This window comes from Oncorhynchus clarkii, chromosome 6 (assembly GCF_045791955.1).
Source record: "Oncorhynchus clarkii lewisi isolate Uvic-CL-2024 chromosome 6, UVic_Ocla_1.0, whole genome shotgun sequence".
Lineage (NCBI taxonomy): Eukaryota > Metazoa > Chordata > Actinopteri > Salmoniformes > Salmonidae > Oncorhynchus > Oncorhynchus clarkii.
In genome coordinates, this window is record NC_092152.1 from 88192319 (window position 1) to 88205220 (window position 12902).

At 46.7% G+C, this 12902-nt stretch overlaps 1 protein-coding gene across 1 annotated transcript in view; it reads left to right on the forward strand.

The window, feature by feature from the left end:
* LOC139412477 (multiple epidermal growth factor-like domains protein 11) overlaps positions 1-12902 on the forward strand; it is a 204517-nt gene that overhangs the window by 173379 nt on the left and 18236 nt on the right. The window contains exons 16-17 of the mRNA XM_071159266.1: positions 6230-6498; positions 7818-7973. Of these exons, the coding sequence (XP_071015367.1) occupies positions 6230-6498; positions 7818-7973 (425 nt within the window). The remainder of the gene's footprint in view (positions 1-6229; positions 6499-7817; positions 7974-12902) is intronic.

The window sequence follows — 12902 nt, forward strand, 5'->3', positions numbered from 1 at the left end:
TACTACAGTATTTGATCCAGGTCTGGTGTTTATTACAGTATTTGATCCAGGTCTGGTGTTTATTACAGTATTTGATCCAGGTCTGGTGTTTATTACAGTATTTGATCCAGGTCTGGTGTTTATTACGGTATGTATTTGATCCAGGTCTGGTGTTTATTACAGTAGTTGATCCAGGTCTGGTGTTTATTACAGTATTTGATCCAGGTCTGGTGTTTATTACAGTATTTGATCCAGGTCTGGTGTTTATTACAGTAGTTGATCCAGGTCTGGTGTTTATTACAGTATTTGATCCAGGTCTGGTGTTTATTACAGTATTTGATCCAGGTCTGGTGTTTATTACAGTATTTGATCCAGGTCTGGTGTTTATTACAGTATTTGATCCAGGTCTGGTGTTTACTACAGTATTTGATCCAGGTCTGGTGTTTATTACAGTATTTGATCCAGGTCTGGTGTTTATTACAGTATTTGATCCAGGTCTGGTGTTTATTACAGTATTTGATCCAGGTCTGGTGTTTATTACAGTATTTGATCCAGGTCTGGTGTTTATTCCAGTATTTGATCCAGGTCTGGTGTTTACTACAGTATTTGATCCAGGTCTGGTGTTTATTCCAGTATTTCAAATCAAATCAAATCAAATTTTATTTGTCACATCCACATGGTTAGCAGATGTTAATGCGAGTGTAGCGAAATGCTTGTGCTTCTAGTTCCGACAATGCAGTAATAACAAGTAATCTAACTAACAATTCCAAAACTACTGTCTTGTACACAGTGTAAGGGGATAAAGAATATGTACATAAGGATATATGAATGAGTGATGGTACAGAGCAGCATAGGCAAGATACAGTAGATGGTATCGAGTACAGTATATACATATGAGATGAGTATGTAAACAAAGTGGCATAGTTAAAGTGGCTAGTGATACATGTATTACATAAGGATGCAGTCGATGATATAGAGTACAGTATATACGTATGCATATGAGATGAATAATGTAGGGTAAGTAACATTATATAAGGTAGCATTGTTTAAAGTGGCTAGTGATATATTTACATCATTTCCCATCAATTCCCATTATTAAAGTGGCTGGAGTTGAGTCAGTGTCAGTGTGTTGGCAGCAGCCACTCAATGTTAGTGGTGGCTGTTTAACAGTCTGATGGCCTTGAGATAGAAGCTGTTTTTCAGTCTCTCGGTCCCAGCTTTGATGTACCTGTACTGACCTCGCCTTCTGGATGATAGCGGGGTGAACAGGCAGTGGCTTGGGTGGTTGATGTCCTTGATGATCTTTATGGCCTTCCTGTGACATCGGGTGGTGTAGGTGTTCTGGAGGGCAGGTAGTTTGCCCCCGGTGATGCGTTGTGCAGACCTCACTACCCTCTGGAGAGCCTTACGGTTGAGGGCGGAGCAGTTGCCGTACCAGGCGGTGATACAGCCCGACAGGATGCTCTCGATTGTGCATCTGTAGAAGTTTGTGAGTGCTTTTGGTGACAAGCCGAATTTCTTCAGCCTCCTGAGGTTGAAGAGGCGCTGCTGCGCCTTCTTTACGATGCTGTCTGTGTGAGTGGACCAATTCAGTTTGTCTGTGATGTGTATGCCGAGGAACTTAAAACTTGCTACCCTCTCCACTACTGTTCCATCGATGTGGATAGGGGGGTGTTCCCTCTGCTGTTTCCTGAAGTCCACAATCATCTCCTTAGTTTTGTTGACGTTGAGTGTGAGGTTATTTTCCTGACACCACACTCCGAGGGCCCTCACCTCCTCCCTGTAGGCCGTCTCGTCGTTGTTGGTAATCAAGCCTACCACTGTTGTGTCGTCCGCAAACTTGATGATTGAGTTGGAGGCGTGCGTGGCCACGCAGTCGTGGGTGAACAGGGAGTACAGGAGAGGGCTCAGAACGCACCCTTGTGGGGCCCCAGTGTTGAGGATCAGCGGGGGGGAGATGTTGTTGCCTACCCTCACCACCTGGGGGCGGCCCGTCAGGAAGTCCAGTACCCAGTTGCACAGGGCGGGGTCGAGACCCAGGGTCTCGAGCTTGATGACGAGCTTGGAGGGTACTATGGTGTTGAATGCCGAGCTGTAGTCGATGAACAGCATTCTCACATAGGTATTCCTCTTGTCCAGATGGGTTAGGGCAGTGTGCAGTGTGGTTGAGATTGCATCGTCTGTGGACCTATTTGGGCGGTAAGCAAATTGGAGTGGGTCTAGGGTGTCAGGTAGGGTGGAGGTGATATGGTCCTTGACTAGTCTCTCAAAGCACTTCATGATGACGGAAGTGAGTGCTACGGGGCGGTAGTCGTTTAGCTCAGTTACCTTAGCTTTCTTGGGAACAGGAACAATGGTGGCCCTCTTGAAGCATGTGGGAACAGCAGTCTGGTATAGGGATTGATTGAATATGTCCGTAAACACACCGGCCAGTTGGTCTGCGCATGCTCTGAGGGCGCGGCTGGGGATGCCGTCTGGGCCTGCAGCCTTGCGAGGGTTAACACGTTTAAATGTCTTACTCACCTCGGCTGCAGTGAAGGAGAGACCGCATGTTTTCGTTGCAGGCCGTGTCAGTGGCACTGTATTGTCCTCAAAGCGGGCAAAAAAGTTATTTAGTCTGCCTGGGAGCAGGACATCCTGGTCCGTGACTGGGCTGGATTTCTTCCTGTAGTCCGTGATTGACTGTAGACCCTGCCACATGCCTCTTGTGTCTGAGCCGTTGAATTGAGATTCTACTTTGTCTCTGTACTGACGCTTAGCTTGTTTGATAGCCTTGCGGAGGGAATAGCTGCACTGTTTGTATTCGGTCATGTTACCAGACACCTTGCCCTGATTAAAAGCAGTGGTTCACGCTTTCAGTTTCACGCGAATGCTGCCATCAATCCACGGTTTCTGGTTAGGGAATGTTTTAATCGTTGCTATGGGAACGACATCTTCAACGCACGTTCTAATGAACTCGCACACCGAATCAGCGTATTCGTCAATGTTGTTGTCTGACGCAATACGAAACATGTCCCAGTCCACGTGATGGAAGCAGTCTTGGAGTGTGGAGTCAGCTTGGTCGGACCAGCGTTGGACAGACCTCAGCGTGGGAGCCTCTTGTTTTAGTTTCTGTCTGTAGGCAGGGATCAACAAAATGGAGTCGTGGTCAGCTTTTCCGAAAGGGGGGCGGGGCAGGGCCTTATATGCGTCGCGGAAGTCAGAGTAACAATGATCCAAGGTCTTTCCACCCCTGGTTGCGCAATCGATATGCTGATAAAATGTAGGGAGTCTTGTTTTCAGATTAGCTTTGTTAAAATCCCCAGCTACAATGAATGCAGCCTCCGGATAAATGGTTTCCAGTTTGCAAAGAGTCAAATAAAGTTCATTCAGAGCCATCGATGTGTCTGCTTGGGGGGGGGATATATACGGCTGTGATTATAATCGAAGAGAATTCTCTTGGTAGATAATGCAGGCTACATTTGATTGTGAGGAATTCTAAATCAGGTGAACAGAAGGATCCAGGTCTGGTGTTTACTACAGTATTTGATCCAGGTCTGGTGTTTATTACAGTATTTGATCCAGGTCTGGTGTTTATTACAGTATTTGATCCAGGTCTGGTGTTTATTACAGTATTTGATCCAGGTCTGGTGTTTATTACAGTATTTGATCCAGGTCTGGTGTTTATTACAGTATTTGATCCAGGTCTGGTGTTTATTCCAGTATTTGATCCAGGTCTGGTGTTTATTCCAGTATTTGATCCAGGTCTGGTGTTTATTCCAGTATTTGATCCAGGTCTGGTGTTTATTACAGTATTTGATCCAGGTCTGGTGTTTATTACAGTATTTGATCCAGGTCTGGTGTTTACTACAGTATTTGATCCAGGTCTGGTGTTTATTACAGTATTTGAACCAGGTCTGGTGTTTACTACAGTATTTGATCCAGGTCTGGTGTTTACTACAGTATTTGATCCAGGTCTGGTGTTTATTACAGTATTTGATCCAGGTCTGGTGTTTACTACAGTATTTGATCCAGGTCTGGTGTTTACTACAGTATTTGATCCAGGTCTGGTGTTTACTACAGTATTTGATCCAGGTCTGGTGTTTATTACAGTATTTGATCCAGGTCTGGTGTTTATTCCAGTATTTGATCCAGGTCTGGTGTTTATTACAGTATATTATCCAGGTCTGGTGTTTACTACAGTATTTGATCCAGGTCTGGTGTTTATTACAGTATTTGATCCAGGTCTGGTGTTTATTCCAGTATTTGATCCAGGTCTGGTGTTTATTACAGTATTTGATCCAGGTCTGGTGTTTATTCCAGTATTTGATCCAGGTCTGGTGTTTACTACAGTATTTGATCCAGGTCTGGTGTTTATTACAGTATTTGATCCAGGTCTGGTGTTTGTTACAGTATTTGATCCATGTCTGGTGTTTACTACAGTATTTGATCCAGGTCTGGTGTTTATTACAGCATTTGATCCAGGTCTGGTGTTTACTACAGTATTTGATCCAGGTCTGGTGTTTATTACAGTATTTGATCCAGGTCTGGTGTTTACTACAGTATTTGATCCAGGTCTGGTGTTTATTACAGTATTTGATCCAGGTCTGGTGTTTGTTACAGTATTTGATCCAGGTCTGGTGTTTACTACAGTATTTGATCCAGGTCTGGTGTTTATTACAGTATTTGATCCAGGTCTGGTGTTTATTACAGTATTTGATCCAGGTCTGGTGTTTATTCCAGTATTTGATCCAGGTCTGGTGTTTATTACAGTATTTGATCCAGGTCTGGTGTTTACTACAGTATTTGATCCAGGTCTGGTGTTTATTACAGTATTTGATCTAGGTCTGGTGTTTATTCCAGTATTTGATCCAGGTCTGGTGTTTACTACATTATTTGATCCAGGTCTGGTGTTTACTACAGTATTTGATCCAGGTCTGGTGTTTATTACAGTATTTGATCCAGGTCTGGTGTTTACTACAGTATTTGATCCAGGTCTGGTGTTTATTACAGTATTTGATCCAGGTCTGGTGTTTATTCCAGTATTTGATTCAGGTCTGGTGTTTATTACAGTATATTATCCAGGTCTGGTGTTTACTACAGTATTTGATCCAGGTCTGGTGTTTATTACAGTATTTGATCCAGGTCTGGTGTTTATTCCAGTATTTGATCCAGGTCTGGTGTTTATTACAGTATTTGATCCAGGTCTGGTGTTTATTCCAGTATTTGATCCAGGTCTGGTGTTTACTACAGTATTTGATCCAGGTCTGGTGTTTATTACAGTATTTGATCCAGGTCTGGTGTTTGTTACAGTATTTGATCCATGTCTGGTGTTTACTACAGTATTTGATCCAGGTCTGGTGTTTATTACAGCATTTGATCCAGGTCTGGTGTTTACTACAGTATTTGATCCAGGTCTGGTGTTTATTACAGTATTTGATCCAGGTCTGGTGTTTACTACAGTATTTGATCCAGGTCTGGTGTTTATTACAGTATTTGATCCAGGTCTGGTGTTTGTTACAGTATTTGATCCAGGTCTGGTGTTTACTACAGTATTTGATCCAGGTCTGGTGTTTATTACAGTATTTGATCCAGGTCTGGTGTTTATTACAGTATTTGATCCAGGTCTGGTGTTTATTCCAGTATTTGATCCAGGTCTGGTGTTTATTACAGTATTTGATCCAGGTCTGGTGTTTACTACAGTATTTGATCCAGGTCTGGTGTTTATTACAGTATTTGATCTAGGTCTGGTGTTTATTCCAGTATTTGATCCAGGTCTGGTGTTTACTACATTATTTGATCCAGGTCTGGTGTTTACTACAGTATTTGATCCAGGTCTGGTGTTTATTACAGTATTTGATCCAGGTCTGGTGTTTACTACAGTATTTGATCCAGGTCTGGTGTTTATTACAGTATTTGATCCAGGCCTGGTGTTTATTCCAGTATTTGATCCAGGTCTGGTGTTTATTACAGTATTTGATCCAGGTCTGGTGTTTATTACAGTATTTGATCCAGGTCTGGTGTTTATTACAGTATTTGATCCAGGTCTGGTGTTTATTACAGTATTTGATCCAGGTCTGGTGTTTATTCCAGTATTTGATCCAGGTCTGGTGTTTATTACAGTATTTGATCCAGGTCTGGTGTTTACTACAGTATTTGATCCAGGTCTGGTGTTTATTCCAGTATTTGATCCAGGTCTGGTGTTTCTGTGTGTATTAATGGTGATCTGTGTTAGTGTTTGTATAAATATGCCTCCCCCTCTCTATTCCAGCTGCCCTGATGATGGAGGAGCTGAATCCTTACACTAAGATCAGCCCGGCCTTGGCATCAGAGCACCAGTCAGCGGGCGCTGTCATGGGCATCATCTTCCTCCTCCTCTTCATCATGAGCGTGTTGGGGGTGGTGGTGTGGTGGCGGCATCACCAGAGAGAGAAAGGAGGGCAGCACATGCCCAGTGTGTCCTACAGCCCTGCCCTGAGGATCAGCAGCCAGGGTTACTCCCTCTCTGGTGAGACGCTCCAGACTCTACCGCTTAGTCATGTTAACTAAGTCAGTCAGGGTTACTCCCTCTCTGGTGAGACGCTCCAGACTCTACCACTTAGTCATGTTAACTAAGTCAGTCAGGGTTACTCCCTCTCTGGTGAGACTCTCCAGACTCCACCACTTAGTCATGTTAACTAAGTCAGTCAGGGTTACTCCCTCTCTGGTGAGACGCTCCAGACTCTACCACTTAGTCATGTTAACTAAGTCAGTCAGGGTTACTCCCTCTCTGGTGAGACGCTCCAGGCTCTACCACTTAGTCGTGTTAACTAAGTCAGTCAGGGTTACTCCCTCTCTGGTGAGACTCTCCAGACTCTACCACTTAGTCATGTTAACTAAGTCAGTCAGGGTTACTCCCTCTCTGGTGAGACTCTCCAGACTCTACCACTTAGTCATGTTAACTAAGTCAGTCAGGGTTACTCCCTCTCTTGTGAGACGCTCCAGACTCTACCACTTAGTCATGTTAACTAAGTCAGTCAGGGTTACTCCCTCTCTGGTGAGATGCTCCAGACTCTACCACTTAGTCATGTTTACTAAGTCAGTCAGGGTTACTCCCTCTCTGGTGAGACGCTCCAGACTCTACCACTTAGTCATGTTAACTAAGTCAGTCAGGGTTACTCCCTCTCTGGTGAGACGCTCCAGACTCTACCACTTAGTCATGCTAACTAAGTCAGTGTGGTCTCTCTCCACAGGACTGTCTCTTTGCAGTGTGGTCTCTCTCCACAGGACTGTCTCTTTGCAGTGTGGACTCTCTCTACAGGACTGTCTCTTTACAGTGTGGACTCTCTCTACAGGACTGTCTCTTTACAGTGTGGACTCTCTCTACAGGGCTGTCTCTTTACAGTGTGGTCCCTCTCTACAGGACTGTCTCTTTACAGTGTGGACTCTCTCTACAGGACTGTCTCTTTACAGTGTGGACTCTCTCCCCAGGACTGTCTCTTTACAGTGTGGACTCTCTCTACAGGACTGTCTCTTTACAGTGTGGACTCTCTCCACAGGACTGTCTCTTTACAGTGTGGACTCTCTCTACAGGACTGTCTCTTTGCAGTGTGGTCCCTCTCCACAGCCCTCGGGGGTGATCTGACTGAAATTGGGGGTGATCTAACTAAATTCAGGGGTGATCTGACTGAACTCTCTTTCCAGCTAGATCCTCCTCTCTCTTTCTGATGAAACCTCTGTTTTTAACAGCCTTGTATTGAAAATGTCCCGATGCAGCTGTGTGTTTTTGCGTTTGTTTGCGTGCTCGCCCATGTGACTGTGAGTGTGTGTGTGTGTGTGTAGAGTCCTATGCTACAAGCTGATGTTTCCGTGGTGAGCAGGGCATCAGTGTACAGGCTTTGTTCTCCTCTCTAGACTCCTCTCCTACCATCAGCAACGTCAGTCGTTGTTTCACTAACCCCTCCTACCACACTCTGGGAGCATGTACCTACGCTGGCCACTACGCCAAGCCTGACAAGAAGACCAGAAGGGCCAAGGTGGGTGGCAACGAACCGTAACGTTATTTATGCTAAGAGTACATACAGGCAACTGCCAAAATAAAGAAAACAAAAAACATAAAAATGAATAGTTTTCACTACAATCAGACAGAACAGCTTCAATGCACCTCGGCATAGATTCTACAGGTGTCTGGAACTCTATTGGAGGGATGTGACATCATTCTATTGGAGGGATGTGACATCGTTCTATTGGAGGGATGTGACATCGTTCTATTGGAGGGATGTGCCATCGTTCTATTGGAGGGATGTGACATCATTCTATTGGAGGGATGTGACATCGTTCTATTGGAGGGATGTGACATCATTCTATTGGAGGGATGTGACATCATTCTATTGGAGGGATGTGACATCGTTCTATTGGAGGGATGTGACATCGTTCTATTGGAGGGATGTGACACCGTTCTATTGGAGGGATGTGACATCGTTCTATTGGAGGGATGTGACATCGTTCTATTGGAGGGATGTAACATCGTTCTATTGGAGGGATGTGACATCGTTCTATTGGAGGGATGTGACATCGTTCTATTGGAGGGATGTGCCATCGTTCTATTGGAGGGATGTGCCATCATTCTATTGGAGGGATGTGACATCATTCTATTGGAGGGATGTGACATCATTCTATCGGAGGGATGTGACATCGTTTTATTGGAGGGATGTGACATCATTCTATTGGAGGGATGTGACATCGTTCTATTGGAGGGATGTGACATCGTTCTATTGGAGGGATGTGACATCGTTCTATTGGAGGGATGTGACATTGTTCTATTGGAGGGATGTGCCATCGTTCTATTGGAGGGATGTGACATCGTTCTATTGGAGGGATGTGACATCGTTCTATTGGAGGGATGTGACACCGTTCTATTGGAGGGATATGACATCGTTCTATTGGAGGGATGTGACATCGTTCTATTGGAGGGATGTGACATCGTTCTTCCTCCAGAAATTCAATCGTTTGGTGTTTTGTTGATGGTGGTTGGAAAACGCTGGTCTCAGGTGCCGCTCCACAATCTCCCAGAAGTGTTCAGTTGGGTTGAGATCTGGTGACTGAAACGGCCAGGTCACATGGTTTATTTCGTTTTTCATGCTCATCCAACCATTCAGTGACCACTCGTGACATGTGTAGGGGGCATTGTCATTGTTAGCTGTTCCACGTGTAGCAGCTACTCTTCCTGTGGTCCTCATTAGCTGGTCCACGTGCAGCAGCTACTCTTCCTGTGGTCCTCATTAGCTGTTCCACGTGTAGCAGATACTCTTCCTGTGGTCCTCATTAGCTGTTCCACGTGCAGCAGCTACTCTTCCTGTGGTCCTCATTAGCTGTTCCACGTGCAGCAGCTACTCTTCCTGGGGTCCTCATTAGCTGTTCCACGTGCAGCAACTACTCTTCCTGTGGTCCTCATTAGCTGGTCCACGTGTAGCAGCTACTCTTCCTGGGGTCCTCATTAGCTGGTCCACGTGCAGCAGCTACTCTTCCTGGGGTCCTCAGTCTGTCTGTGTGTAGCAGCTACTCTTCCTGGGGCCCTCAGTCTGTCTGTGTGTAGCAGCTACTCTTCCTGTGGTCCTCATTAGCTGTTCCACATGTAGCAGCTACTCTTCCTGTGGTCCTCATCAGCTGTTCCACGTGTAGCAGCTACTCTTCCTGTGGTCCTCAATAGCTGTTCCACGTGTAGCAGCTACTCTTTCTGTGGTCCTCATTAGCTGTTCCACGTGTAGCAGCTACTCTTCCTGGGGTCCTCATCAGCTGTTCCACGTGTAGCAGCTACTCTTCCTGTGGTCCTCATTAGCTGTTCCACGTGTAGCAGCTACTCTTCCTGTGGTCCTCATTAGCTGTTCCACGTGTAGCAGATACTCTTCCTGTGGTCCTCATTAGCTGTTCCACGTGCAGCAGCTACTCTTCCTGTGGTCCTCATTATCTGTTCCACGTGCAGCAGATACTCTTCCTGTGGTCCTCATTAGCTGTTCCACGTGCAGCAGCTACTCTTCCTGTGGTCCTCATTATCTGTTCCACGTGCAGCAGATACTCTTCCTGTGGTCCTCATTAGCTGTTCCACGTGCAGCAGCTACTCTTCCTGTGGTCCTCATTAGCTGTTCCACGTGCAGCAGCTACTCTTCCTGTGGTCCTCATTAGCTGTTCCACGTGCAGCAGCTACTCTTCCTGTGGTCCTCAGTCTGTCTGTGTGCAGCAGCCACTCTTCCTGTAGTCCTCTTTAGCTGTTCCACGTGTAACAGCTACTCTTCCTGTGGTCCTCAGTCTGTCTGTGTGCAGCAGCTACTCTTCCTGTGGTCCTCATTAGCTGTTCCACGTGTAGCAGCTACTCTTCCTGTGGTCCTCATTATCTGTTCCACGTGTAGCAGCTACTCTTCCTGGGGTCCTTATTATCTGTTCCACGTGTAGCAGCTACTCTTCCTGTGGTCCTCATTAGCTGTTCCACATGTAGCAGCTACTCTTCCTGTGGTCCTCATCAGCTTTTCTACGTGTAGCAGCAACTCTTCCTGGGGTCCTCATTATCTGTTCCACGTGTAGCAGCTACTCTTCCTGTGGTCCTCATTAGCTGTTCCACGTGCAGCAGCTACTCTTCCTGTGGTCCTCATTAGCTGTTCCATGTGCAGCAGCTACTCTTCCTGTGGTCCTCGTTAGCTGTTCCACTTGCAGCAGCTACTCTTCCTGTGGTCCTCATTAGCTGTTCCACGTGCAGCAGCTACTCTTCCTGTGGTCCTCATTAGCTGTTCCACGTGCAGCAGCTACTCTTCCTGTGGTCCTCATTAGCTGTTCCATGTGTAGCAGCTACTCTTGATGTGGTCCTCATTAGCTGTTCCACGTGCAGCATCTACTCTTCCTGTGGTCCTCATTAGCTGTTCCACGTGTCGCAGCTACTCTTCCTGTGGACCTCATTAGCTGTTCCACGTGCAGCAGCTACTCTTCCTGTGGTCCTCATTAGCTGTTCCATGTGTAGCAGCTACTCTTGATGTGGTCCTCATTAGCTGTTCCACGTGCAGCAGCTACTCTTCCTGTGGTCCTCATTAGCTGTTCCACGTGTAGCAGTTACTCTTCCTGTGGTCCTCATTAGCTGTTCTACGTGCAGCAACTACTCTTGATGTGGTCCTCATTAGCTGTTCCACGTGCAGCAGCTACTCTTCCTGTGGTCCTCATTAGCTGTTCCATGTGTAGCAGCTACTCTTGATGTGGTCCTCATCAGCTGTTCCACATGTAGCAGCGTCTCTTCCTGGGGTCTTCATTAGCTGTTCCATGTGTAGCAGCTACTCTTCCTGGGGTCCTCATCAGCTGTTCCACGTGTAGCAGCTACTCTTCGTGGGGTCCTCATTAGCTGTTCCACGTGTAGCAGCTACTCTTCCTGGGGTCCTCATTAGCTGTTCCACGTGTAGCAGCTATAGTTCCTGTGGTCCTCATTAGCTGTTCCACGTGCAGCAGCTACTCTTCCTGTGGTCCTCATTAGCTGTTCCACGTGTAGCAGCTACTCTTCCTGTGGACCTCATTAGCTGTTCCACGTGCAGCAGCTACTCTTCCTGTGGTCCTCATCAGCTATTCCACGTGTAGCAGCAACTCTTCCTGGGGTCCTCATTATCTGTTCCACGTGTAGCAGCTACTCTTCCTGTGGTCCTCATTAGCTGTTCCATGTGTAGCAGCTACTCTTCCTGTGGTCCTCATTAGCTGTTCCACGTGCAGCAGCTACTCTTCCTGTGGTCCTCATTAGCTGTTCCACGTGCAGCACCTACTCTTCCTGTGGTCCTCATTAGCTGTTCCATGTGCAGCAGCTACTCTTCCTGTGGTCCTCGTTAGCTGTTCCACTTGCAGCAGCTACTCTTCCTGTGGTCCTCATTAGCTGTTCCACGTGCAGCAGCTGCTCTTCCTGTGGTCCTCATTAGCTGTTCCATGTGTAGCAGCTACTCTTGATGTGGTCCTCATTAGCTGTTCCACGTGTAGCAGCTACTCTTGATGTGGTCCTCATTAGCTGTTCCACGTGCAGCAGCATCCTTCCTGTGGTCCTCATTAGCTGTTCCACGTGTAGCAGCTACTCTTCCTGTGGACCTCATTAGCTGTTCCACGTGCAGCAGCTACTCTTCCTGTGGTCCTCATTAGCTGTTCCATGTGTAGCAGCTACTCTTGATGTGGTCCTCATTAGCTGTTCCACGTGCAGCAGCTACTCTTCCTGTGGTCCTCATTAGCTGTTCCACGTGTAGCAGCTACTCTTCCTGTGGTCCTCATTTGCTGTTCCACGTGCAGCAACTACTCTTGATGTGGTCCTCATTAGCTGTTCCACGTGCAGCAGCTACTCTTCCTGTGGTCCTCATTAGCTGTTCCATGTGTAGCAGCTACTCTTTATGTGGTCCTCATCAGCTGTTCCACATGTAGCAGCGTCTCTTCCTGGGGTCTTCATTAGCTGTTCCACGTGTAGCAGCTACTCTTCCTGGGGTCGTCATCAGCTGTTCCACGTGTAGCAGCTACTCTTCCTGGGGTCCTCATTATCTGTTCCATGTGTAGCAGCTACTCTTCCTGTGGTCCTCATTAGCTGTTCCACGTGTAGCAGCTACTCTTCCTGTGGTCCTCATTAGCTGTTCCACGTGTAGCAGCTACTCTTCCTGTGGTCCTCATTAGCTGTTCCACGTGCAGCAGCTACTCTTCCTGTGGTCCTCATTAGCTGTTCCACGTGCAGCAGCTACTCTTCCTGTTGTCCTCATTAGCTGTTCCATGTGCAGCAGCTACTCTTCCTGTGGCCCTCGTTAGCTGTTCCACTTCAGCAGCTACTCTTCCTGTGGTCCTCATTAGCTGTTCCACGTGCAGCAGCTACTCTTCCTGTGGTCCTCATTAGCTGTTCCACGTGTCGCAGCTACTCTTCCTGTGGACCTCATTAGCTGTTCCACGTGCAGCAGCTACTCTTCCTGTGGTCCTCA